This window comes from Rhinolophus sinicus, chromosome 1 (genome assembly GCF_057876585.1).
Source record: "Rhinolophus sinicus isolate RSI-liver-muscle chromosome 1, RSI-T2T, whole genome shotgun sequence".
Taxonomy (NCBI): domain Eukaryota; kingdom Metazoa; phylum Chordata; class Mammalia; order Chiroptera; family Rhinolophidae; genus Rhinolophus; species Rhinolophus sinicus.
This window is the reverse complement of record NC_142501.1, coordinates 45,663,840-45,691,005: the sequence shown is the minus strand read 5'-3', so window position 1 is coordinate 45,691,005 and position 27,166 is coordinate 45,663,840. Positions and strand designations below refer to the sequence as shown.

Genomic DNA, 27,166 nt, shown 5'->3' with positions numbered 1-27,166 from the left:
TACTCAGACACTGTAATATGAAGCAGCCCAAATCTCACAAAATCATGGTTGTTTTGTTGGCATATCAAAGATGATTTCCAGGTAATTAAAAATTAGAGTACCAACACAATGTCGTTTATACATGGTAAAGGCAGGTGTCCACCCTTAAGTGCCCCACACTAAAGCAATCAGGTCTGGTCCTCATTTTCAGGAGTGAGATCCCTATGCAGCCTCTGCACAGGAGAAGACGGGAGATTCAAGAAGAGCAATTCCCTTTCTTACCACTCCTGCCCTGATTCATTATCTCCGAGGGCAACCCCGGTCTGTATCTCATGGCTCCTGCCAATCCAATGTTTTTATTAAAATGCCATCTGAGAGGTGGAGTGAGAAAGGAATAAAAGGAAGAAGAAATGCTTTTCCTCTGGATTTGACTTAAATAACAGCATAAAGAAACATGCATGAGGTGGTTTCTTGATTCCTTTCATTGCACCCAGGTTCTCTACTAAAGGCTACTGTTAACACTGGTCTCTATTGACGTTTCCAGTATTTTTCTCTCCTTTTCTCACTCCAAAAGTATCTTACAAGAGCTTCCAAGTCCTAATGCCCTTATAATGAGTTTTCTCCCAAGACTTTCTGGCAGTATTTCCTGTGTATGAGCATGGATTCTGAACAGCCTGATTCTCAATTTTAAACCTCAAGAGTCCTTCCAAAAGCGTTGCAGCCATTTTTCTCTCCTTAGTAATGCAAATCTATAAGACTTATAAAGAACTATTTAAAAAAAAAAAAAAAAAAAAAAGGACAATTTTATCAGATGTTGAAATGGTAAATATCTCTCTACCCACTGCATTTCTACATAGTTTTCCTAAGAAAATAATAGGAACATTGTATAAAGGAAAATGGGGGAAAGTGACAATTTGGTGTTTATTGCAGTTACCAAAAAAAAAAAAATCCCACTGGACACAAGCTAAAATTCCATCAACAAGATATTGGTTCATAAAATAGAATATAAGCATACATTGGAAAACTACACACCCATTAAAAATGACAATGTGAGAATTTCCATTTATCAACACAAAAATGTAAAATTTGTTTATAAGAGTATGATATGATCCAATTTCTGCAAAAAAAGTAGAAAATGTATTGTATATGTCATATATGAGTACATACATACATACATAGAAGTCCAGAAAAAAACATCAAAAATGTTTATTTTCTTTATCATTTTATCTATATATCAACACATATATGTCAAATATATATACATATTTAAAGTTTTACAATGTTTTGCTTTTATAATTTAAAAACTGCAAAATGTATTTTCCCCTCTTGTTAAAAAATAGGGTGCACTGCTTACCGTTTTGTTCTAACAGAGTCGACAATGCATTCGCAGATGCCTGGAAGACTTTTTTTGATGAAGAATGCATCAGCATGGAAAGCATCACTTCCCTATGAGCTGGGAACCTTTCACAAATTCAACCACAACATTAATAGTAATCTTTTTTAACAGTTATCTCAAATATTCACTTATTATTATCTAATCTCTCTAACAACAAATAAGGACATAAAACATTTTATACCTCCATGGACAAGAGGGAATTATAGTTAAACAGGTTTATATTTAAAAGTTGGAACACAATGCAATATACAGATGATATATTATAGAATTTTACACTTGAAACCTATGTAATTTTATTAATCAATGTCAGCCCAATAAATTTAATTTTAAAAAAAGTTTTAAGAAGTTAGATTCAAATCCATTAAATACTAATAAGTTAGTATTTCTCTGTTTCTTCAAAGTCGATAAGCAGTAGGGGAAAAAATGACAACAAATATTAAAGAGGTGATAAGAGTAAAAATATACAGTAAGAAAAAGAAGACAACAGACTCAAGAAAGGAAAAATAAAAAATTGTAAAGAAGCAGCATGAATTTTTTAAAATGTAGAGCATAAATATATTATCTTTTAATAATGTATTTATTTTAAAGACTCCTATGGATATTAAGGACTCAGTATGCTATGAACTGAAATTTATGATTGCAACATCAACCTTCCTTAACCTAACCTCTTAAAGAGTGTTCAAAGTGAACCAGGATGCTGGCTTAACATATAGTTTTCAAAAGAATTACTGTTTCCTTTCAAAAATGGAGATGCTTAATTAAACAGCATGTGTGTCATTAATTGCCTTTTGATTGGCAGTGGATCACTACGCAAACAGGCTTAGTCAGGATTTGAGATGCAGAAAATTATTATTTATGTTTCTAAGATTAAGTCATTCAAATTTTAAAATCTGGAGCTTACTGAGAGCAAACAGCACAAACGTAAGCAGTTGCCATAAAACATGGCTCATGGTCCTGACACAAATCTTATATACACAGAACTCCTGTTTACAGTTTGTATGTTTGGGAGAGAGGGCTGGTCTTGTGATGATTGAATGGCCCTCTTATAGAAAGCCTTCTGAAGATCTGACAGCTACAAATAATGCTCTCAAGAGAAAGCAGGTCAACACTGCAACATAAATTGGGGAATCACTACAGGAGGCTTCTAACCACATTTAATTCCTGATATTGACAACCTGCTGGCTAGTCACTGCAGCAGAGAAGGTCACAGATGGCTCTGCAATTTCCATAACCTGAGATTAATTAATGTCATTTTTAAATGATCAGCCAGTACACTGAAAGGTTCTTTCCTGATGATTCATAATTTACTGGGTGACTCTTGATTCCAAATGTCTCAGTAACAACTCTCAAACACACCACCAAATTTTACTAACTAAAGAAAGCAGTAGGATCAAAATATTATACATCCATTCCTATTTTGTGGCAAGACTTAAAACATAAATGCCTATATCTGAAATATTTCTAACAATGAAAGTTGTAGTTATGGTATTTTATATGAATTGATTAAAATATAACTGAAATTTTTTATATTATAAAAATGAATACAACTAACTGGTCATCTTCATCGCCAATCTTCTCATGTAAACTGTTCTGGTACATAAGGAGGTTGTTTAGGGCCCAGCATGCAGCCTCCTGGATTAGGGGAGGAAAAAAAGAAATCTGTCAAACCATAAATCATTGAACAAACATAATTTAGAATAATTATAAGATTTATGAAAGAGTCGAACCTGCACTTGCTTGTTCTTTCTATGCCACGTTAATGCTTTGTAACAGGCTTCTAGCCAAAACAATTTATCTTCTTCCTCATCATCGTCATTCTCCCGATTCTCATTCTTTTCCTCTAAGTCTTGATTTAAGAAAATGGTCTCAGCTTGAAAAAATATAAATATATGACTTACTTACAGTTTGAATGACCAACTCAAAGTCCATACTTTGAAATATTATCAATAGTGAGGTGTTCTTTAGTGGCGGCCTTGGTTAAGGATAAACACCTTTTTAACATATTGCACAGATCCTAATATTGCTATCCCATCTTGATCAATGGTCAAAGGGGGAAAAGGTACCAAACGAAACTAACAGGCTACAGGAATATTAGTTGAGAAGATTAGCTGCCCAATAACAAAGCCAAATCAAGGATGTATTTACTGTTCTATGAACTGGGAAATATTAATTCCCTTGAAAGTATCCTTTGGAAAATGAATTACATTAGAACAGAAAAAGGGATTTACTGTGCCCTTCTCTACATATGATGTTCTTGTTATAATGTGAACAGTAAAGATGAAATCCATCTGTAAGAATTTCCTTTTTAGTAAAGTTACTTACTGAGGAGCGCTAAACAGCTGAGCGCTGCGATTTGCAATGCTGCATTCTCTGAATACCGCTGCACAGCTGTCACCACAAACTCATGTACCTCGTTTAATACCAGGATATTAAAAAAATTACCTAAAAGTCAAGTGAGATAGCCTCATGAAAATTAAATTACCTTCAATTACATAACAGTATGTAAACCAATAAATTTGAGTAGTGATGAATATTTTAATGACATTAAAACAAATATTTACATTAATTAAAATAGCTTATTATGATTGCATAAAGTTTTGAAAATTTATTTCATTAAGTTATTCAATTATCTTACTTAGATAATGGAAATGACTAGGCAAAAATAATATGTTTGAGTTATATTAACTTTGTGTTCTTTGACTCCCTCTCATATCATCATAGTATAAATCAATGATCTGTTATACATGGCATTATAATATTAATGTACAAAATAGCTTAATTTCCTGCCTTCTAGAAGATGGAAGAAAAAATAATCCTTTCTTCTCATTAAATGTTTTCACTGAAATATCCTTCTTTCACTTAAAGGAATACTTCTGAGAAAAACCATTGGCACACTTATCATTATATGATCTTGTCTATGAAAATCTTAGAAGAGAAATTAGCAAATATTTGACCAACTCTAATGCATCGTTGTTTAAAAAATTTATTGGGATGACAATGGTTAGTAAAATTACAGTCATTCTTCTTAGAATCAACACTATCATCCAAAAATTGAAATCCTTATGAGGAAATAATTTGCTAATTATATTCCAGAAATATGTGCCTCCTTTCATTTAGCTTATTTGTAAATCACTAACAGTTGCCAGGTTTCCTTCTAGAAGAATAAAACTCCTATTTAGCTATAAGTGTAATTAAATAATCCCTGAGATGCAAAGCCAGAAATGCAAAAGGTCCTATATCATGAAAAGCTTAAGGCCCACATTAAACATTAATTAATGGCTTCAAAATCAAAAGGCAGTTTAATGAGGCATAGTTCTTCTTTTACTACATCTTTGTGTGTTCTTGCTTCTTCCACATTCACCCACTAAGCAGACATATTCCCTAGTCCTTAGTGATCTCTAGTCTTTGAGAATCATTTCAAAAAGATGTTACCAGAGGTTAAGGGGGTGGTGGAAGGGAAGAAGAGGGTAAACAGGGGCAAATATATGGTGATGAAAAGAGAACTGACTCTGGGTGGAAAACACACAATTCAATATATAGGCGATGTATTATAGAATTGCACACTTGAAACCTATAATTTTGCTAACTAATGTCATCCCAATAATGTTTTTTTTAAAAGATGATCTTCTACTTTCACCAATTTATTTAAACTTGGGTTGTCCTTTTCACCTTCTTTTTCCTACTATTATTCCCATGCCACTACCAACAGCTGCTCTACCATTGAACACTGTATGACTCTGGACAAATACCAGGAATGCTGACCTTACCTCATTTTCTGACAATTTACGTGAAAATACGTAGCAAGGCCTTTAAATGCATTAAAACCATAAGTAAATTACACAGTCTAACAAAATACTAAATATTTATCTACTGACTTTGAGTTTTTATTTTAATTATGAGGAGGAAGTGAAAAGTTTTATCCAGCTTCTTTCGATACAGTCACAGGAACAATAATTTCTCTAGAAACTGATTGGAACAAATAATAATCTGTTAAGGGATAAATGAGAGAAAAAACGTATCCTTATTGGAAGATCAATTTGACAACTTGTTATTTTCAAAAAATTATAGAACAATTCAGAACTCATAAGGATAGTTTGTCTGATTTGGTTTATTTCTTTCTTTAAGATTTTTATTAAAATATAACTAACATGCAATATTATACTAGCTTCAGATGTATCTCACAGTTATTCATATCCATATACCTAAAGAAGTGATCATCATAATAAGTCCAGCAACCATCTGATACGGTACCACGCTAACATAATATTATTGACTGAATTTCCAGTCAATAATGTAACATGCCCAAGATTTATTTGTTTTATACTTGGAAATTTGAACCTCTTATTCCCTTTTACCTTTTCTCCCCCTTTATTTAATTTTTTCAATTACAGTTGACATTCAATATTATTTTATATTAATTTCATGTCTAGAGCATAGTGGTTAGATGTTTATATAATTTATGGAGTGATCCCCTGACTAGTCTAGTACCCACCTGGCACTATACATAGTTATAACCATATCATTAACTATATTTCCTATGGTTTACTTTACATCCCTATGACTGTTTTGTACCTAACAAATTTTATTTCTTAATCCCTTCACCTTTTTCACCCAACCCCCTCCTATCTATCACCCCGATAAATCCAGTTCTTTAGATTCCATATATAAGTGAAATCATACGACATTTGTATTTCTCTGTCTGACTTACTGCACTCACTACAATATGCTCTAGGTCCATCCATGTTGTAGCAGATGGCAAGAACCTATTTCCTTCCATGGCTGAGCAATATTCCATTGTATATATGTACCACTTCCTCTTTATCCACTCATCCATCTACAGACACCCAGGCTGTCTCCACATCTTGGCCATTGTAAACAAAGCTTCAATGAGCATATGGAAATACACATCCCCTCAAAGTAGCACTTCGGGTTTCTTTGGATAAATACCCAGAAGTGGGATTACTGGGTCATTCTTTGTCTCTTGTTATAGCCTTTGTTTTAAGGTCTATTTTGTCTGGTGTAAGTATTGCTACCCCAGCGTTTTTTGTTTTCATTTTCAGGAAATATCTTTTTTCCATCACTTTACTTATAGTCTGTGCATATCTTTGGATCTGAAGTGAGTCTCTTATAGGCAAAATATGTAAGGGTCTTGTTTTCTTATCCACTCAGCCACTCTATGTCTTTTGATTGGAACATTTAATCCATTTACATTGAAAGTAATTATTAACAGATATGTAGTTATCAACGTTTTATTATTCGTATTTTTGGTCTTTTTTTCTGTCTTAAATAAATCCCTGACATTCCTTGTAACACTGATTCAGTGCTGATGAACTCCTTTAGCTTTTTCTTGTCTGGGAAGCTCTTTATTTGTCCTTCTATTTTAAATGATAGCTTTGCTGAGTAGACTAATCTTGGTTGTAGGTCCATGCTTTTTATCACTTTAAATATTTCCCACCAATCCCTTCTGGCCTGCAAAGTTTCGTTGAGAAATCAGCTGATAGTCTTAATAAATTTCAATAGCACAATGACAAGCACGCTTAGTGTGCCGTTATAGAACCATTTGGTAATCAAGTACTATTTCCCTACTCACAATAATAAAACCCCTTCTTCCTCTGATTCATTTAAAGGGATTAAGGTGAACAAACATCTTTAATACATTAAGTTATGCAAGTTGTAACTTGACTGTGGTAAGTTGTAGAACATGAAATAGAGGATTGTTAGTGTGCTGTTCAATTAGCTAGATTTAAGAAATCAATGTTTGTATATGATGATGGAGTAGAACTGACTCTGAGTGGTGAACACACAATATGATATACAGATGATGTATTACAGAATTGTACACCTGAATACTATGTAACTTTACTAACAATTGTCACCCCAATAAAATTTAATTGAAAAAAAAAAGAAATCAATGTTTGAATTGTTAAAACATTTTCAGATATAACCAAGCTAGCACAATGAAAATATAATGAATAAAAATCGCACTTGATAAAGGAGATAAACTATTAAATGACTATCGCGTTTTAGAAGAAATGTTTTTGTTTGGGGATACATAAATGTGGGTTCTCAGCCTGATTTCACCCCTTACTGACTACATGATCTTGGATAAAACAGACCTACTTCCTGAAAAAGGTCCTCATCTGCAAGTATGGAGATATGATAATATGTCTTAATATTTGAACATTTCTGTCAGAGTTTCCAAAGTAGTTTCATATGTGTTAAAATAAGAACTGTGAGCTGAAAGAAAATAGACAAGCCAGAGTAGCCTTGTGGGAAAGTAGGGATCCATGATCAACAGACTAGTGTAGCTGGTAGTGTAGCTCAACCAGAGTCTCCCACATTCACCTTGGACCTTAAAAGATTCTAAAGTGCTTCCAGGTCAGTCCTGTGCCCTATGAAATCAGGTATTTCACAAAGGAGAAAGCACTAATAGCATATTTATGAATGTTATAAACATAATGTTAATTCTTTTTTAATTGCTGAAGACAACATTCAGCATAATTCCAGTTTTATTAAGCGAAAGCAAGCCGACATTAACACCTTTGTTTAGGGAGATGTGCAAATGTAGTACAAGTATATGTAGAAAGCAAAAAATTTATCAACACAAAATTCCAGATAGTGTTAACCCCTGTAGAGGAAGCAGGAGAAAGAAGTAGGCCAGAGTAACTTTACCAGCACTGGTAATGTACTAATACTTAAGTTGGGTGGGGAGTTCTTTTGCACTGTGCTTCGTATTTTCTACATGTTTATGCTTATTCTTTCGTATGTATCAATTATTGACATAATTTAAATACAACACTAACAATAAGATAAGACTTCTCTTACATTACACACATCTACCGAGGGTGCCAAAAAAAATGTACATGTTTTAAAAGATGTTATCTATGTATTACTTTCCGAAGTTGAATTGAATTACGGTAGTAATTCAATGTGCATTATGATGTTTACTCAAAAGATGGCATTAATCAAATGAATGCTAGCATCATTCATTGTATTGTAATTTTAATAGTTTTTCCCTTTCTTAAAATGTGTATACTTTTTTTTGGCACCCTCTGTATTTTTGCCACTGCTTTTAAAATTCCATCTAGCATAGCAGAACGGTTTATTACTTTACCATATTTCCATCCAATGTACATATGTCAATATGTTACTTATCCAAGAGCATACAACATACATATGCTCTATATACATACATCATATAGACTGTGATAATAAATTAATCAAGAATTATCACTCACCTAATGTAAGCCTACGAAGCAAGCAGCAACTCACTTCTTGAATTTTTTCATTGAGAGGGAATGCTTTCATGGCTTCTACCACAATATTATAACACCTAACATTGCCACTCATGAGGACTTCAACATTGCTGCCTAAATTTAAAGAAATGATAATTATCAATAAGGTAATAATTTCCCTTTGAAATATGCATACAAAGACATCTTATGTAGATTGTAAATATATGGCAGCATAATGGCTACATTTACAAATTTAAATATCATGTTCTGTTAAATAGCTATACAAAATACTATGATGTTCATTGCTACTATAATATAATAGGACTAAGTACTCATTTCTAGCATGAAGGGAAAGTTGCTTTATTCCTGTTTCTTGGCTTAAAAACTTAAAATACATGGAAAATTGTGAGTGCTTTTCTGTAAGTCTCCAAATATAATATCTTGGCCATAAATGTTCAAATAAATGAATTAGGGGCCTCTTTCCTAATGAGCCACTACTCCATTGGATAATGGCTTTTAATTGTTCATTTTCCTCAAACCAACAGAAGGAAAATAAAGATTATGTCACATAACTAAACAACTAAAATCAGCTATGATCTATCTCCTGTCCATTCTGAAAGGGCTGCAGAAGAGCAGCCGGTGTTCAAGGCAACAAAATCAAGCTTCCTGAAGGCTCCGAGACAGATGGAGAAAAGAATGGGGGCTAAGGAGAGGAAAGCTATAATATTAAAGTATGTGACTAAGGGACAAACATTGGTAAGCCAGAAAGGAAGGAAAACATCCACTGGGAAAGGAAATCAATGCATAGAGAATGAGTGTATGAACCTACATGGACAAAACTAATTTATATGTCTGAATGATACGTTGATTATTATTAAAACAAACAAACAAAAGAGGTGTTTACAAAACATTTTTCTTTATTTTTCAGCATGTCCAAACTAACCAACTTTTTTCCCAAAAATGTATTTGAATGCTTAGATTGTACTGAAAAAACATTAAATATATTTAAAAAAAAATATGGTATAATGAAAGGAAATGTCCTCTTAAAAAATTTTCTGCTTTTAATCAAAACAGCAGACATGATTTTCTCTAAGACTCAAAGGTAAATGTCGTTCAATTAGAATCAATGTTTAAAACATTGATTTTTTTTTGTTTTCTACTTTCTTTGACCTTTACATTATGAACAACGCATGTTCACTGGAGTTATGTCAGTTGTGGGTGGAAAACAATGAATTTCAAAAACAGCCAGCCTAAAATAAATAAATAAATGTATAAATATAGCCAAGGAAAAGTAAAATGAAGAATATATTCAGTGTGCTGACAGTGGATGACTCAAGAGAAATCTAAGGTATGTCTATTCTCTATTATTGTTCAGCCCTATGCACTTCCAAGTGTTTAATTTCCTATAGATAAGAAAACAATGGATTTTATAACCATCACAAAGAAAGGGCTTTCTTTCACAAGGGGATTGGGTTTTCACTGAAGTCTCACATCTGCAGATTTCCGTGTCTGAAACTATATATGCATATTATATATAATATAAAGAAAATACACATTGTGTAATAATACTGTCAGTGCTTTTATAACACTTATTACATAGCAGGGACTATTTAGCATTTTTCACATTATTTAACCCATTTAATCCTAACAATTTCACGTGTGAAGATGAAAATATTACTAGATAAATGCATGTGTATATCCTATACAACCCACTGAGGCAATAATGGAATACAAAATGCTCATGAATACTTACAAAAGTAATCGAATCTAAAGTATTATTTTAGCTCATTAGCAATCACTGGTTGCATACACAGCATATTAATTTCCCTTATTTGTACTTTTTTGTGATAAAAGTAGCTAGATTTCAAAACATTAAGAAAATGCTAAACAAGAATCACCATAAAATTTAATCTCCTTGCTGTGTTTTTTTCTGGGCCCTTCAAGATCTGGTTAAGCCTCCAGTCTCATTCACTGACTGTTATCAAGCCTTTCCCCCACCTCTATTAGATGACACAAAAGCAGACACGCGGGCTGTATGTATGCATGTGCACACACACATGCACACACACACATTCACAAACACAGTTTACTGAGCTACTTTTATCTTCTTAAACGTACTATGCTCTCTCTTGCTCCAAGATGTTTACACTTAAGATGCCCCCAGCCTGGGACACTTTGCCCTGTACTTCCCTTCCCCTCACAACTCCCTACACACAAAACTCTTCTCATCCTTCAAGTCTCTGCTAAGAGATCTTGCCTCACTCCATGTTTGTTCTCCTAAGCCTAGGTACTTCAGCCAACATTTGCCTTATAATACATTGTAGTCACCTATGTACTTATCTGTATCTCCCACATTACTAGTGACTCTAAAAAGGCAAGAAAAGTGTTTATATTTTCTGCTACTGTTCCCCAGCACCAAGCCCAGAGCCAGCTGCAGTATAGTATCAACCAACAAAAAATTAATTAAATGAGTAAATAAATGAATGGGCTTAGCATCCACAACTTTCTAAATAATAAAAATATTTTTAAAACACACTCAGGAAGGAGCTATATTGTAATTTTTCAGATACAAAACAGAAATCATGTATATATGCTACTTACAAGGAATTGCCAGGGAATGTAAACAGTGCAGTACATAAAGCACAAGCTCCTCTTCATCTTTAAATTCCTTTAATGCACTTAGCAATACCATATAATCTTTATTCTCAACAAATTCAGTCAGTTGCTCCTCTGAAACTGAAAAATGAAAGACAAAATACTGACAAAGCTTAAAGATGATATAAAAGTTTAAGTACTCAAAAATATAATATTCACGATAATAGTTTGAAACATGGTAAATACAATAGATGTAAATTTTTAAATATATATCAGCAGAAAGCCCTTCCTAAGAGTTTTAGAAAGGGAAAAAGAGCTATCAAAATTAATTTTGTTTTGACCTATATTAGTTACTCCATGTTGTGAAATGTAAAAGTGTTAGTAACCAAACAGTTCTCAGGAAAACAAAAGTATTTACAATTTCATTTGGGGGATTCTAGAGAAACCTGACCACTGACTAATAAAAATGACAGACTGGAAGTGAACATATCACATACTTAGAAAGGAATGGTTTATGGTACCCTGTTGAAGGACAGCTCAGCTACCTCTATCAGTTCAAACGGAATGAACTTCAGCAAATGGCAACTAATTAGACTTTGAAATACTGTCTAAAGGTCTTGATTTCATTGGAGATCAAAAAATTCATCATTAGTTTTCATCGTTAAAGTCTCTTGATCAAGCCATTTGCAGTATTTTTATTGGGTGGGAACTTCAAAGCATGTATAAAAATCTGGTTTATCGAGTCTGAGAATGGCTAGATAAAAATGTTAGAAAATCTAACACTTCATGATCAACATTACTTTTTTGTTTTTCAACTTGATACCAATAGTCCATATAATATCATGTGAAATTGGTTAGGTTCTTCTAATAAATGAGGCGTATCATGGAACTTCTCATTTTATGGAGCACTTTCTGCCCCATACTTTCAAACTTTGGAAATTAACTTTCTAAGTTCCACTCAGTCCTGGAAAACTTGATACTCCTGGAAAATTCAGCAATTTTTCTACTCTACATTTTCAATCCTAATACTGTCAGCACTGATGATCTTTCTAGTGAATAAGATTTTAACATTCCCTGCTGCTTCTCCATATGTCACGGATCGGTCTCACAATGCTGGCAAGAGAGTGATGTTAGTAGCCCTTCTTCCATGAATAAGAACGTACCCCTAAGCTGCAACACAGAAAATTACAGGCCCTGCAAGACAATAAAACCTCAAACTGTATTCTGCCCAAGTCTTATCAAAAGCTTAGTAGCAAGATATAACATTTATAGAAGATAGCCCAAAAGACACGCAGTTCTGCCATTTGTCACACACAGTAAACTCTTTTCCAACAAGCATGATCATCAGAGAGCTGGGTACCAGGCCCATGCTGTCCTGACTTGACAGAGAGTTTTTCACTGAAATATACTTTGTATTCCTTGCAAAATGTGTGCATTTTATCATCTCATCCAGGGAAACCCATGGGAGTATGTTCCCAGGTTTCTCACGAGACCTACTGCTTCTCCTGATAAATAGGTTTACTTTATCTCAATTAAACTTGTAACTGATGTTGTTTACCTCTTTTCTTTGCCTGACAGGAAGCAACGAGACAAATTTCTGGTCCATCCTTTGTAAATATACAGGACCCTAAGTAAGTAGTAAATGTAATCTAGCTTCATATTATTTTCCCTTCACCCTTTTCTTCATCCATTTTTTCCCCCTCTAATGCATTATAAGTATCTACAAGCTGTTTAAAGTCCTTCTGGAATGAGATGGAATTCAACAGTATAAAGTGATCTATTCCATTCCTGGAGGGGCTAGAAACAAGTGGTAAACTGATATAGGTACACAGCCCACATAAATTATTCTTACGCTAAACCCCCAGCACTCATAATGATGCAAAAGGTGCTCTCAAAATATGATGACAAATTGAACTGCAATGGTAGTAAACAGCAGTGTGCCCTCAGGCAGGTTGCTCATTTCACTTCTAATCCATCTCCTCATCAAGCCAGTGGAAGGACTAAAGGTTCCAACCAACTCTAAAATTACATGATAATGTCTGTTATCAATCTCAGTGCCATGTGATAAAATACATATTTGTCATGTTCTTAAGGGATATTTTATAAGCCTCTTGGTTCTTTATACAGAGCCTTTAGCAATTTCTAAAATCTCTGGTGATGACTCAACATCATAAGCCCAAATTTAACCTATGCTTGGCGTCACAGTTTTATTTTTTTCTTTCTTAACACCTACACATCCGGTTTGCAAAGTGAATCTTATGCCTTGTTAAGCAATGGAAGAAAATCACTGCAATTGTACAATTTATAACCCATGAATGAAATCCATTCCACAAAAACAAGTAGTATTTCTGAATTAACCCCATTACTTACCCTTGACTGACAATTCCCACTTCTTAAATTCTAGATACCTTCTTGTTATCATAATTATATTCTGTTTCCCATTATAAACCCTTTTTTAATATAAACATCAAAATAATTTTTAAATACCTCTCTCAAACAATACATGTAAAGCTTTACATCCAAGTTTCTGGACTTCGTCATTGGCTGAAAATGTACGCATGGCATCGAAAATTAACAAGAAAATGTCACTTTCTTCATCCAGTATCAGCAAAGTGATTTTATCTGTTTTGAAGAGAAAAATATGCCCCAAGTAAATAGCTGCTTTAATACTTAATGCGCTAATTTTAATATGAGGACTATGAATGGTTTGTAGACTTTTCATTTTGATAAACCACTTAATTGCCCCAGATGTTATACCTATCAAGCTCCATGGTCTTTCTAAATAAGATAAATTCCCAGTATACGGTACTATGTGATTTCCAATAAATACCTGTAGCCAAGTCATTTTGCCCTAAACTCGTGAAACGTATTTCTACCTGCCTCTTAGACAACACCATCTAAATATTCCATGGGCACCCCAAACCTGGCCTACACCTGTTCCCTATCTTCATCAATGATACCATCATCCAATAGTCACCCAAAACAGAAAACATCGTCATCTTCTTTCTTCCAACCTCCCTCTCTCTTTTCATTCTCTGCTCAACCAAAGAAAACATTATCAACTCCTTCAGGTCTATCTTCTAAACACGTCATAAACTCCTTTTGAACTAGTTCCCTTCATTCCTACTGCATTCAGGACCGCATCACCTCTCACCTGGAATGCAAACACAATTGCTTAATTGCTCTGCTTGGGCCAAATCCCTACCTGACTAGTTTATCACCTGCATTATATTTCGAAAACACAAATGTGATCCTGTGAACCTCATGCTGAAATTGTCTAAGTCTTTCTCATCCTCCTCAGTCTGACAAGCAAGACCCTTCCCAAACTGATTACATTACCCCATCAGCCCGTGTTCCTCCATGTATTGCTGACTCTGCATATGCTGAGCTCCATACTCAGGACTAAACATCTTCTCTGAGATCCCTTCACATTTGTCCTCGCTGCAATGGATGCCCTTACCCTTTCCCACACCAAACGTACCCCTACCATAATTCAAGAAATAACAGCAATAGTACCTTTTTTGTTAATAAAAACATTAGCTCTGGAATGGGAGGGGTGCTAGTAGTAATAAATACTTGTATAGTACATAACATGTCAGACACAGGTTCAAGCATTTCACTCTAACATATGTAAACCCGCTGCAACCCCATGAGGTAGGTTCAATCCCCATGTTAGAGATAAGAAAACAGAGGCACAGAAGGGTTAATTGACCTAAGTGGTCTTGCCCAAGGTCCAACAATCAATAAGAGGCAGAGCTGGATTAAAACTTAGGCAGTTCATGTCCATGCTCTAAACTTCTACAAATGAAGTTTTCTCTATGTTTTTATGAGGGTTTTCTTCATATCTCTGTTATAGTAGTTTTCTCATTAAATTGAAATTATTTCGCTAAATAATTTATGTCTCTGCTTGTGCTGTCTAATTTGGTACCCACTAATCACATGGAGCTTTTTAAACTCAAATTTAAATTAATTAAAATTAAATAAAATTAAAGGGGGCTGGGGGGTGGGAGATGAGGGTAAGGGAGATCAAATATATGGTGATGGAAGGAGAACTGACTCTGGGTGGTGAACACTCAATGGGATTTATAGATGATGTAATACAGAATTGTACATCTGAAATCTATGTAATTTTACTAACAATTGTCACCCTGATAAATTAAATAAATAAATAAAATAAAATTCAATTTCTCACATTTCAAATGTTCAATAGCCACCATGTATGGCTATTTGCCATGATATTGAACAGTACAGATATCCAACATTTCATTCACTGCAAAAAGTTACACGGGACAGTGGTGCTGCACTGTGAACTTCTAGGTTGTAGGAATTTTGCCTCGTCTATCAGAGTTCTCCAGCACAACAGTAAGTGCCCAATAACTATTAAATCAACTACTAATAAGCCAAACAATATAAGTGATTCATAAATTAACCTCTAATAAGCACCTGAAATGAACTTTAAAACACACTGAAAACTTTCCTAACAGTATAAAATTCTGAATGTTATATGGAAGAAATTAAATTAACTATAGTCTTTTCAAAACACGTGTCAAATTTGCTGTCTGCATGCTACTGACATCAATATATTCCAGTATTGAGAGATTTTTTTAAATTCGTAAAACTCTTAGCTTCCTGGCCATTGCTAAATGGAGAATGAATTTAAAAACAAACAAACAAACAAACAAACAAAAAACTCCTAAGGATGAGTTTAAAATAAATCAGGGTTAAGACTAGTTAGTACACCCCATTATACAGTTTAATAAAAGGCTGTGGTGAAGTGGTGAGTACATTTTGGACTTTCCTATTCCTTTTCTGTCATACTCTGATCTTTCCCTTCTTTCTTTCTTTTCTCTTCCTCCTACTGGGTCTTCATTGTTTAGCAGGGCCAACGAGGGCATTTACAATCTTCCAACCCGCATGTCTAGCCTCTATCTCCCAGGCCTCTCAACTCTGTACATGCTGTTGTTTTGACCTACAGCATTCTCTACCACTTTGAAGGAAATATCTCCCTATCCTTCATGATTAGCTCCCGTGTAAATTGCCTTTCTATCAAGCACTCAAGAAGTAATGTTATGTATTTTTTTAAATATTCTTATACCATATCCTATAAAATATATTATAGAAAACATATTAGAAATATAATGAAGAAACATGTAATAATGACAAGGACATGTATAGCCAACAAACTAATGGGAATGCGAAATGTGGGACCAGATTTTGGGAGCAAAGCTGGCGCTAGAAATATAGATTTGGGACTAGTTAATACAGAAGGTGATGTTGAAAGCCAAGATATTGGGTAGGATTTCTGAAAGAAAAAGTGAAGAGAAAAGAGATGAGAGAAATGGAAACAGAAATAATTTTGGAAATCATCGATAATTTAAGTTGCATTATGTTTTTATACTTTTAAAAGACAAAACACATTGAGTGACTTAAATTTTTTTTTAATTTGAGTCAACACTAAAAATATATGTGTTATTATATTACCTGAAGTTAGGAGGAGATCCAAAGCCTTCAGTCCAACTGTTGACAGGCTCATACTGGCGTTATGAACTGTGAGCATTTTAATAATCAGTCTGTAATTAAAAAAAAAAACATCGAGATGAGTGAAATATCACACCAGACATTTGCTTTTTTAGGTACTGTTTTTCACTCACCTATATTTTTATTCATCTCTTTGTATTTCACTCCCCATATTGAAGCTTGTGTATTTTTTTCTTCCTCTAAACCTGAGCCAGGCTTATGACAATTAACAGGGAATCACTGTGAGTCTCAATAGAAAAGTTGTAACTTTTTCCTCTCAACGTTTGAATTCAATTATTAACTATTTTCACCCAACTCTATATCTAAAATATCATGAAGAGTAATATTCGTCAAGAGATCAAGCCCATTTTTATGTATGATATAAACTTATGAATTATACGTAATGTATAATGATGTATTAAAATATTAAAATATTGAGACATAATAAAGATGTCAGTCTGTATATATAAATTAAAAATACATTTGAATATTTAAATTATTGATTTTTATTATTTTTAAAAGCGAAATTGGTAATATTTTATAATACAAAGTGAACCTAGTATAGCAATAGCATTCTGTTAGTCCAAATTCATTAAATTTGAGTTCCTGAGTTATCAAGTCTAAAATATACAATCTTTAATCTATTCCTACCCAGTATTGTTTGCCTTTACATTGTTAGGAGCAGACAGAGCCCGGTGACATCCATAGCTTCAAATGTATAATAAACATTTGATGAGTAGAGAATAAATGAATGAATGAATAAGCAAATGAGTGACTGATTGAATGAATGAGTAAATGAGACTCCCTATGGAAATGTTTATGCAACTTAATTTGAATACTTGGTTTGTACTAGAATATGACCAGATGTGTTTTCCAACACTCTCAAAGATTATAGATTCCTAATCTTTGGGGATCTTAGAAATTCTCAATCAAACCAAGAGACACAAGGTTATAATTATTAATTACAGGTATATTTTGCATAATTCCTCATTAAATGCTATATACTTTAGAACTGACTCATAAAAGTTCAGAGATTAGTTTGGAGATGAGACTATATATTAATTGTAAATATGCTCAAAACACACTCTTTAGATGCTAGAAACTGAAGAAAAGCAACACATACCGGTACGTATCAAAAATGGAAAACTATATAAGGACAGCCATGCTCATGTGAACAAACAGCTCTTATTTGTCTAAATTTGGAGCTACAGTTGATACTAATAAACAACACAAAGGTGTAAAATTTCATTTTGCATACATTACATTTTTCACAAGTAATATGTATTTCCTTAGTAAAGAAAAGTCACATTAGGTATAAAGAACATCTAAAATTAATGACAGAATATATTTGTTAAATGTCCACAAAGTTATCCAAAAAGAATTTTCCTGTACACAGATTTTTCTTCAGAAAATTTTTTCTTAACTACTTTTAGTTAAAGAAATAATCTCATCTGAGAAGTCATTATGATACTGGTAAAACAGCTATCAAGACTTGGCTGCAGAAAAGTAATTTCTTCTTTTTTCTTCATTTTGAAAGCCGTGGTTTAAGCTCATTAAATATATATGTGACTATACGTACATCTACTTTGCCAAGAGAGTATAGCATAAACTTCTAAATTTCTATTTATAGGAATAACGTTTAGTTCCCATACTTTTTAAAGAACTAGTGGTTTGTATCAGTTGTCCAAATTCTTGGTTTGAATTCATTAAGTAGTCACTAAAAATCTACAATTTAACCAATTACAATATAACTGTATTATTATATTAGTAATATAATAATAACAACTGACATTTTACCTAAAGTGTTAGTTTTTAATTCAATTAGATAATATACTTCTGAGTTAAAAGCTCTCTATAAATGTAAATCATTGATTCAAGGAAAAATATCCTTGTATTTTGAAGGATTTTATGAGATTGGCTTGGATTACAAATATATCAAAGAAAGGATTGGCAAATGTACAGAGCAGTATTTAATGCAGTTTGTTTTGACACATCTGTCATACTTACTGGTGAACCCCAAGGACTTCCCAATCATGTCCGATATCCTGGGGTCCCGTTAAGCTTTGCATTGTATTTGGACAGATTTCTATTAATTTGCATAGAAGTGACCAACCCACCTGAAAGCAAGAAAGCCAAATATTCACACTTTTTTAAACATATTAATGGGATATATTCAAACACAAATCTCTTCATTCTTAGTAGAACAGATGACATTATTTTTAAATAATTATTTTAAAACAAAATGGTATCCTAAAATGCTTACTGAGAAAAGCAAGCCATATACTGAGAATACATCTTCTTCCAAAAATCATGTGAGAAGGGCATATAAAAACATTATAACATACATCTGAACGATGAAGGAAATAGACGTGCCTACTGTCTAAATAAAAAGAAATAAAATAAAACACAAAAAATAGTTTTAGAACACATACCAAGATTATGAAGTACAACAAAGGCTATCCTCAGGCCTTAGTACTATTTAAGTCATATTCACTTGACAGAATCTCTTCTAAATATTTAGGATTTTAAGAAAAAAAATGAAGTGGTTGGGAATGGAGGATAAGAGGAAGTTGGAGATATTTACGGCAAAGTGTAAGTTATCAGGAAAGACTGCTTCCCAGGTAATGAACTTAGAATAACTGGCAAGAGAAACATCATCATCTAAAGACAATGTAACATCCATTACAGGAAAAAGAAAAAGGCATTATAAGATAAAGAGGAGGTAGGATTTTTCAATGGCCCCTCTAGATTTCTTAACAATATGTAAATATGAGCTGATAAGGTCTAGACATCATGAATGTCCCTAGGCTCTTTCACATTTCCAAATAAAATACTATCTTACTGATGCATTTTAAATCTATCTTCATTCAATCCATTTTCAGATGACACCAACTTGAATAGTTGCTCTTTACTTCTGAAAAATGTGGTTTTTAAAATACAATTATTTTTAAAATATGATAGTCTTAATTCCAAACTAGAAATTAAACTCACTCTTCCTGCTGTATATCCTTCTCTAAACTTAAGGAACCTTCAATTATTTGTATTATATTACAGATCTATGCCTGATATGGTCATAAAAATAAAATAGAAAAATGCATATATATGTAGCATCTAGCTAGAGATTAATGAAAACGTGTTTAAATATGATGTGTGATAAATACCAACATAATATGAATCCTGAGAGTGGTATTCACTGTCAGCTAGAATTACTCAGAGAAGAGTATAAAATAGAAAAAGTAGGACTTGAGCCAGATTTCAAAAACATTATAAATTTGGTCATTTAAAATAGGGAAACGGAACCTTCTAAAACTGATAAGCTATGAGGAAAGTAAGGAACTAAACCATAAGGTGACAGCTGTAGGGGAAGGGGACTACTGCTAAATAAAATTGGATGTGTAAGTGGAGTTGAGTGATGCAGAGAGTTGAATGATGAGGTGAGAAATTTCCACGCATCCAATAAATACTAATGTCACAAGTTTCTTACTTGTTTACAGGAATAAATAAGGGATATTTCACAAGATAGAAATGATTACACAAGATCTCTTTACAATATTATTTCTGGATCTTTTCTGGATTAAGCATGAATTGCTTTACTCTGTCATTACTTCCTTTTGCATACTTCCAAATTGCTTAAAAAGGCAGCAATTTCTGACAGCTTTTTTTCTTACATTTAAGTAGGATATCCTCCTCCATGTAAGCTGAACAGACATTGACAATTCAGCTGTCATAGAAACTGGCTATTTTTGTGCATTCATAAAATACATTGAGACTTTTTCCCTCCAAGTATTTAAGAAAATAACATTTGGAACAGCTTCTGGTGGGAAATAAATCATAAATCACATAGGATGCTACACTCATCTTTTTACCTGCATGGCTGCCTCAAGGAGAAAACAGGTTTTATTTTGGTTGGTGACGCAGCATCAGAAATTGCTTTGCAAAAAGATTGAGGCAACTGAGGTTCTATGGTTAAATAGAATTGCTGGCAGCAAAGCAGAGGTAGCAATTGATCTATTAATCTATTCAATTAAAAGCTTATCTTTCAAAGAGAGAAGCTTCCCATCCTGCACAGTAACAATACAGTTAAACTGGTAGTTTCACTTTATTATATTATAATTAGTCCGTAAACTCAAGGATCTAATTAATGCACAATGGGATAGAGTGTAGGGGCTAAAGAAAAATTTAGTCACCTTCATTTATTTCACTCCCTTACTTCAAAGGTTGAACTGTGTGGATAAAAAGAAGTAATGTAAAATTGAAGAACACAGAGAAATGGTCAGATGACTGGAAGGAAAAAAAAAAGTAATAGGACAGCTCGTCTAACTACCAATCTCTAAAGATTGTCATTTATTAAGGAGCATGTATAAAATATGAAAAGACCTTGAAAATAAAAATTCAGAGTCTGGGCTATCATGTTAAGTGAATTCTGGAAACAAACTTTAATATTTACTTTCGAAGGATAATTTACCTTAACTCCTTAAATTCATCATTACGAGCTTTTCATTTAACACTTTCAGCTAATTCTACATGTAAAGCACAAAAGGATATCTATATTCATTACACCAGTAATATTAAGAAATTTGAAGGGAAAAAAAAAAGCTTTCTTTTAAGTGAAGTATTAAAATATCAGTGAGAGACCCCTCTGTACAGCCCTTTGATAAGACCAATGATAATTAAAATTGATAATGTCACTGTACCTAGCATAGCCACAATATTGGTACCAAACCACTGTGTTTTTACTAGCACGAAAAGCATGTGAATTCAGCAGCTAGTGGATTGTAAGACGGAAAGAAATTTTGAACATTATGTGCTGGCTCTATCAGTAGCTCTGTGATTCTAAATGAGCCACTTACTCTGAGGAAAAAATATCCAGTGAGATTTCTGAGAGGGCAGTGAGATTCCAGTGAGAACAAAATGACATAACATACATATAATGCCCTTGGCAGACTAATACACATATGGTGCTGAAACGAATAATTCTATTACATTAAATAACTAAATCAGAAGACAAGTCCTTAGTTTCTTCCATACTTTGTCTCTGGTACCCACTGGGCAAGGATATTGAGTGATATTCCTAACTACTCCAGACAAACATGCCCAAGCTTGCACAGTTCTGAAAAATGAAGAATTAGGTGGTGAGTATGTTCCAGGTTCTTTGGGTTCTCACATCTAGCACTGCCCTCTTTGGATCCTGCAGATCAAAGCCCACTCAGGGTCCAATTGCTCTGAGTGGCACCCAGCAGGGGTGACTCTACCAAGAACAGAATCCAAGGATGCTGTCAGACAAGGACTTTTGAACACCCGAGGCAAGTAAGCAGGGACGATGTGGATGGAAAGCACAGTGGGCCAGCGCTAAAAAGTGACTCATATTTCATGGGCGAAATTCAGACTTTGGGTGCTAAAAAGAACAGTGTCTTTATCATGCCTCCATCTTTTCGGTTTTATACGCTAACAACCGGAAAATCAAGTCAGATGGGAAATACTTCAATTGGGAAAAAAAAGTAACCATTTATCCCAGATATAAATATCCTCATATAAAACAGGCTAAGTTAAGTATATGTATCACCCAGGTTAGACATAGCTGATACAGAGATAATCATAAAGGTAAAGGTAGATAGACACAGACTTAGAGATCCAAATAACTCTTACATCTGTCTAGTAGGTATTAAAACATTGGCTTTCTGACTGCACCTCAGTGGAGTTCAAAGTTCAATTATCTTTCCTTTCAGTACCTTACAGACACAAATGACAAAAATGATTTCAGTTCTCTAAATCTCAAAACCTACAAAGAAAGTAAACACGTTAGGCAGTCATGCTGTTTTGACTGTAAATCATCATTAATTACCTTGTTAGGCCTCCTTTTTTAATATATCGAATGTATTTAGCAAATTTATGGGTTTCCTATGGTGCAGACTCTAAGTTTCACTTCTAGATTCATTTGATTTGAAAATATCAACTTACAGGGGAATCATAAATCACTTTCTTTAGCTAATACAAGATATACTACAACTAAAGAAGACTAGAATCTATCTTCAAATTTAAAAGAGAAACCCTAACCCGATGAAAGTTTGCAAGTTACTTCATTTTATTAATTTATTATTAATTTTATTACTGTTAGTTACTCCCCTTTCGCAAACTATTCACAACGGTGTCATCTCTAGGGCATGCTGTACATTGGGAAGATTCTTAGAACAATTTGAGTTAAACACTGATGAACTTAAGTAGCCAATAACAGAACTCAACTTCACTCCATTATTATTTCCCTCACCACCATCCATATTCAGTCGAGTGTATAAAGTTACTTATATTTTAGGGAGCACACAGTGGACCCTTTTACACCAATTATCTTTTGACAATGATATGACAACGCTTGCATCTTAAAATCACAGTCATTGACGTGTCAAGCCAAATCTCAGAACTTACCCAGAGCTCTGGGCATATAACATTGACATAAAAACATTTCCAAAGAAAGGGGAACTGGGTGAAATGAAAACAACTCCTTTACCTGCTGCACACTAGCGACCCTCATATACGAGTCCAAGACGAACAGCAGCGGCACGTGGATATTTTTGCCTTGAAATAACTTGGAGGCTGGAAAAGAACGGGGTCGGGGAGAAGAAGCCAAGTCACGATTCACAGCACCCGTTAAATATGAAAAAGGGGGAGAAAGCAAAAGAAGTGAGCGCAATACCTTCCGAGAATTCTCAGCTCCTTTTTGCCCTAAGGAGTAGAGTTTGTGGCTTCCCAAGGGTCCACGTTTGCGCAAAGTGTAGGGGAGACAGTTTGCAAAAGAGGCTGGGGGAGGGGGTGTAATAAAGGAACAGTTTCCTTGCAAATGATTACCGTGGTCAGCGTAGGTGAACAGCAGCATGTCCTCCAGAATTTGGACCAGTGTCTCTATCTGTTTTCCTTCCTGGACATTGTTCAGCCTGACTATCAACTTCTTCAAAGTTTCTTCGTCCTCCTCCTCGCACCCCTGACAGCTGCCACTGGCCATGATGGACCCTGCTCCCAACAGGCCGCCCCTCCCGCACGAAGGCCGTCTGCTCAGGGAAGGGGCAGCGGCGCGGGTCACTGCTCCCGAGGAGAGCACGGCTCACAGCCGGCAGCCCGCGCTACCCGCCCGCCCCATCCGCACCCACGCCCGCCTGTTTATGAGGAAGGCGGTGGCTCCCCACCCGGCGCTGTCCTGCCAGCCCTGAGCCCTCCCCCTCTGCTTCCTCCTGCCCAACCCAGGCCCAAAAATGAGCTCAGTGGCCTGAGAGAGGCTCGCCGGGGCAAGGCGCTGTGCAGAACCTTGGCGGGCGGCAGGGACGCAGCTTGAGCGGGGCCTGGCCGGGGTGACCGTGACCGTGATCCCCGGGCGGGCCCAGACAGACCGGATCCCACCCGCCGGGGCGGTCCGGCCCGGAGTCGTGCAGGAAGAAACTGACTCAGCGGACTCCGCGGACTCCCCAGGCCCGGAGCCCAGCAGCGGCTGGAGGAGGAGTGCAATCTGCAACCTAGCCGGTCACCCGCTGCGAGCCGCCAGCCTGAGCGCCCGCAGTCCCGCAGCAGGTCTGGAAGCAAGGAAGAGGAAAAATGAAAGCCGCCTCCTATCTCCAGATCTAAGAATAGAAATCTGGGCGTTGGGAAAAGAGGACACCGCCCAGTTGGCCCCTTTTTGGAAAACATTCTCTTTATAGAGTTCCCCCTATAGGGAGATGAGTAATTTCCCCTCAAGGATGGAAAGAGATTTTTGTAATCAAAGTACACCTATCTAAATACTTTTCTATGGTTGTTGTGGCCGTTTGTAAAGGAGGAAATAATTTTTTTCTTTATTAATTATCTGAAGCTCTGTTAGCCAAAAAGCCACCAAAATTAACTTTTGAAAATTTGAGTTTGCGCTCAGTAGGATCCTGATAATTGGGGCACAAGAGAAACACAGGGTAAATTGAAATGAAAAGGTGAAATCAGAAAAGGTGAAAGATATCAATCTATGCATTGTTCTCTTGGCATTCAAAATTACTTATGATTATGAGCATCTATAAACCTAAAGTTAAAAAAACAAAAAACAGTACTAAAGTCATGTGTTTTTCAGAAAGAAAAATCTACCAGGAAACACTGGAGACAAGGCTAAACCAAGACTATCTACTGCCTCTAGATGATTTGTGCTGGGGGTCATTTACAAAGGAGAGGACTGAACTGGAAGTTTTAATATTTCACAATTTTGAATGGTTTGTTTTCAATTCTATTACCTCATCCTGAGGACAATTCTGAAATGGATAAGACAGCTACTTATCCTTCTTTTACTAACAGGGAAATTGAGATTTAGAGTTGATAAGAGAAGAGCATTGTTGGACTCACTGAGACGAAGTTGAGGGCCATGACTTAAACCCAGGTAGATCTCCTAAAGCCAAGTTATAGGCTCTTTGCACTTCACCATTTTAATCAAGATGAGCTAGGCTTCCTTAATACACTAGGTTAGTAAAATTGCAGATTCAAATTCAACCGGAATGTTGTGAATATGCTTTGTTGTCATAAAGACTTTTTGTCTGTTATAGACAAATGCTGAAATATTTGCAGTTGGAATGACAGAATGGTTAGGATTTGCTTCAAAGTAATCCAGTGGTGGGGAATGGTGTGAAATGGGAGGACACAGAGGTCAGATAATACCAACTTTCGAATTGATGATTGTCAAAGATACGCAATGACTTCATGTGGTCTATTGTACTATTTCTTCTGTATAAGATTTCCCATACTGAAAACAAAACAAAAAACTCTCAACCTTGTCATCTTTATCATACCTGCAGTATGTCCTTTCCTAACTGGTTTCTGAACATGTTTCAACTTCGGACTAAACCAATCAGTGTCTCAAGCATTCCTAAGAATTTTCCCTTTCATGCTTTCCTTCCCATTCCCCTGCATCAGTTTCTCCTTCCCAGTCTACTGGATTATTATCTTACAAGAAATCAAAACCTAGCTTCCTTCCCAAGAAAACAAAATAAAAAGGTGTCTCTTCTTTTCCTCAATTCCTTTCTCCATCTATTGCCTAGTTATTGCCTACTCTGTGTTAGCCAGAATAGCGGTCGGCGATGTGGGAACATGAATTCCCTGCTGGGAACATTCCCCATAGGACTGCAGTGGTAGGGCAAAGTACCCTTTTAGCTTTCACAAATGCTTACTTGATTAACTAAAATCCAAGACTTATTAACTCTTCAGATAATTAACATGACTGAAAAGGAAGGCTAACAAGCACAAATTCATGATAGAGGTAGTGTTCAGTGGAGAATAAAATGGTGCCGGAACATTTGGCCAACTTCCTGAGAAGAACAAAGTAAAATGGACATTGATAATTATAGCAGACACCAAAACAAATTCCAGATGGATTAAAAAGTTAAATGAAAATAACTTTTAAAAGAACATTATAGATTAATAGTTTCGTATGAGGAAACAGAATGCCCTGTGCACTTGCTATAGCGGAAACAAAAGAAGGAAAGGGAAAAACCATAGCTTTCAAATATAGAACTAACGATGAGAGAGTGACAGTGCTTCTCCAGTATGTGTTATTTCTTCATACTTCTCACTCAAGTACATTATGTAAACATCCTGGGTGAACGTAAAGCCATTTGCCTCAGCATTCAGCAATGATTATGTAGAGCAGGAAGGATTTCTTGCCACAGTTAGGTGGCTACACAGGAAATAAAAGGGGACAAAATTTACTGAGCACCTAGGAATTCTACTTTATGCAAGACATTTTACATGTATAATTTGTTTAAGCTCAACAACCCTAAGAGGCAGCTATTATTACTATTTTTCAAGAAATAGTGTTAGAGAAGTTATAAATTACCTAAGAGTTGGAGCTGAGATTCAAACACATAACTGTATCACTGAGACAATTCCCCCAGGAAGGACTGGGCCGTGTAAAGGCATCACTCTGTAGAGACAGAAAGAGAAAGCACCCAACGATGTGGCAAGTCTGGGGCCCAGATCAATTGCAGTGGTTACCAGAATTTGCTTTGGTTAAGAGCATAATGAAATTTCAGATAAGAGTCTCTTTAACTCATGACTTAAAAACAACAAAATGAGAAGTCTTGTTCTAAAAACTGAGAACTACACATGGATTCCTACACAGTTAATTTTCACATCATAAAATGCAATCCACATTTTGTTGGCCACACCAGACTGGGGATCCATGGAGACTCACAGCCAACACAGCAGTTCTCAGGAGCTGTCATCTCCTGTTCTGGGCCGACATCAGGCCCTCATGTTCTTCCAAATGTGCCTGAGGTAGCCAGGATGTATATCGCATGTGCTTCCTGCCTCCCTCCCCGCCAAAGTATTCTTTGGCTACCCAGTAGAAACTAACTTTATTATTTTTCTGCTCTGAATTGATTAGATTATCAGCTCCATGATACTCCATAAGTTTTTCTCACTACTTTATCCTCAGAGTTTTGACAACTTCCTG

General features: G+C 35.2%; 1 protein-coding gene across 2 annotated transcripts in view; it reads right to left on the bottom strand.

The window, feature by feature from the left end:
• The window catches only part of LRRK2 (leucine rich repeat kinase 2), a 125,551-nt gene extending 101,238 nt beyond the window's left edge, over positions 1 to 24,313 (bottom strand). Inside the window, exons 1-11 of one of the 2 annotated variants that reach the window (XM_088798845.1) lie at positions 23,563 to 24,313; positions 23,225 to 23,310; positions 18,730 to 18,839; positions 16,687 to 16,775; positions 13,693 to 13,827; positions 11,212 to 11,346; positions 8,614 to 8,745; positions 3,698 to 3,817; positions 3,103 to 3,245; positions 2,928 to 3,007; positions 1,334 to 1,440 (exon numbers count right to left, since the gene is read on the bottom strand). In XM_088798845.1, coding sequence (XP_088654971.1) covers positions 1,334 to 1,440; positions 2,928 to 3,007; positions 3,103 to 3,245; positions 3,698 to 3,817; positions 8,614 to 8,745; positions 11,212 to 11,346; positions 13,693 to 13,827; positions 16,687 to 16,775; positions 18,730 to 18,839; positions 23,225 to 23,310; positions 23,563 to 23,716 — 1,291 coding nt within the window. In that variant the 5' untranslated portion in view covers positions 23,717 to 24,313. Of the gene's footprint in view, positions 1 to 1,333; positions 1,441 to 2,927; positions 3,008 to 3,102; positions 3,246 to 3,697; positions 3,818 to 8,613; positions 8,746 to 11,211; positions 11,347 to 13,692; positions 13,828 to 16,686; positions 16,776 to 18,729; positions 18,840 to 23,224; positions 23,311 to 23,410; positions 23,540 to 23,562 lie in introns of those variants that run through there. The other variant, XM_088798849.1, reaches the window with a different exon arrangement.
• Positions 24,314 to 27,166: the final 2,853 nt, after the last annotated feature.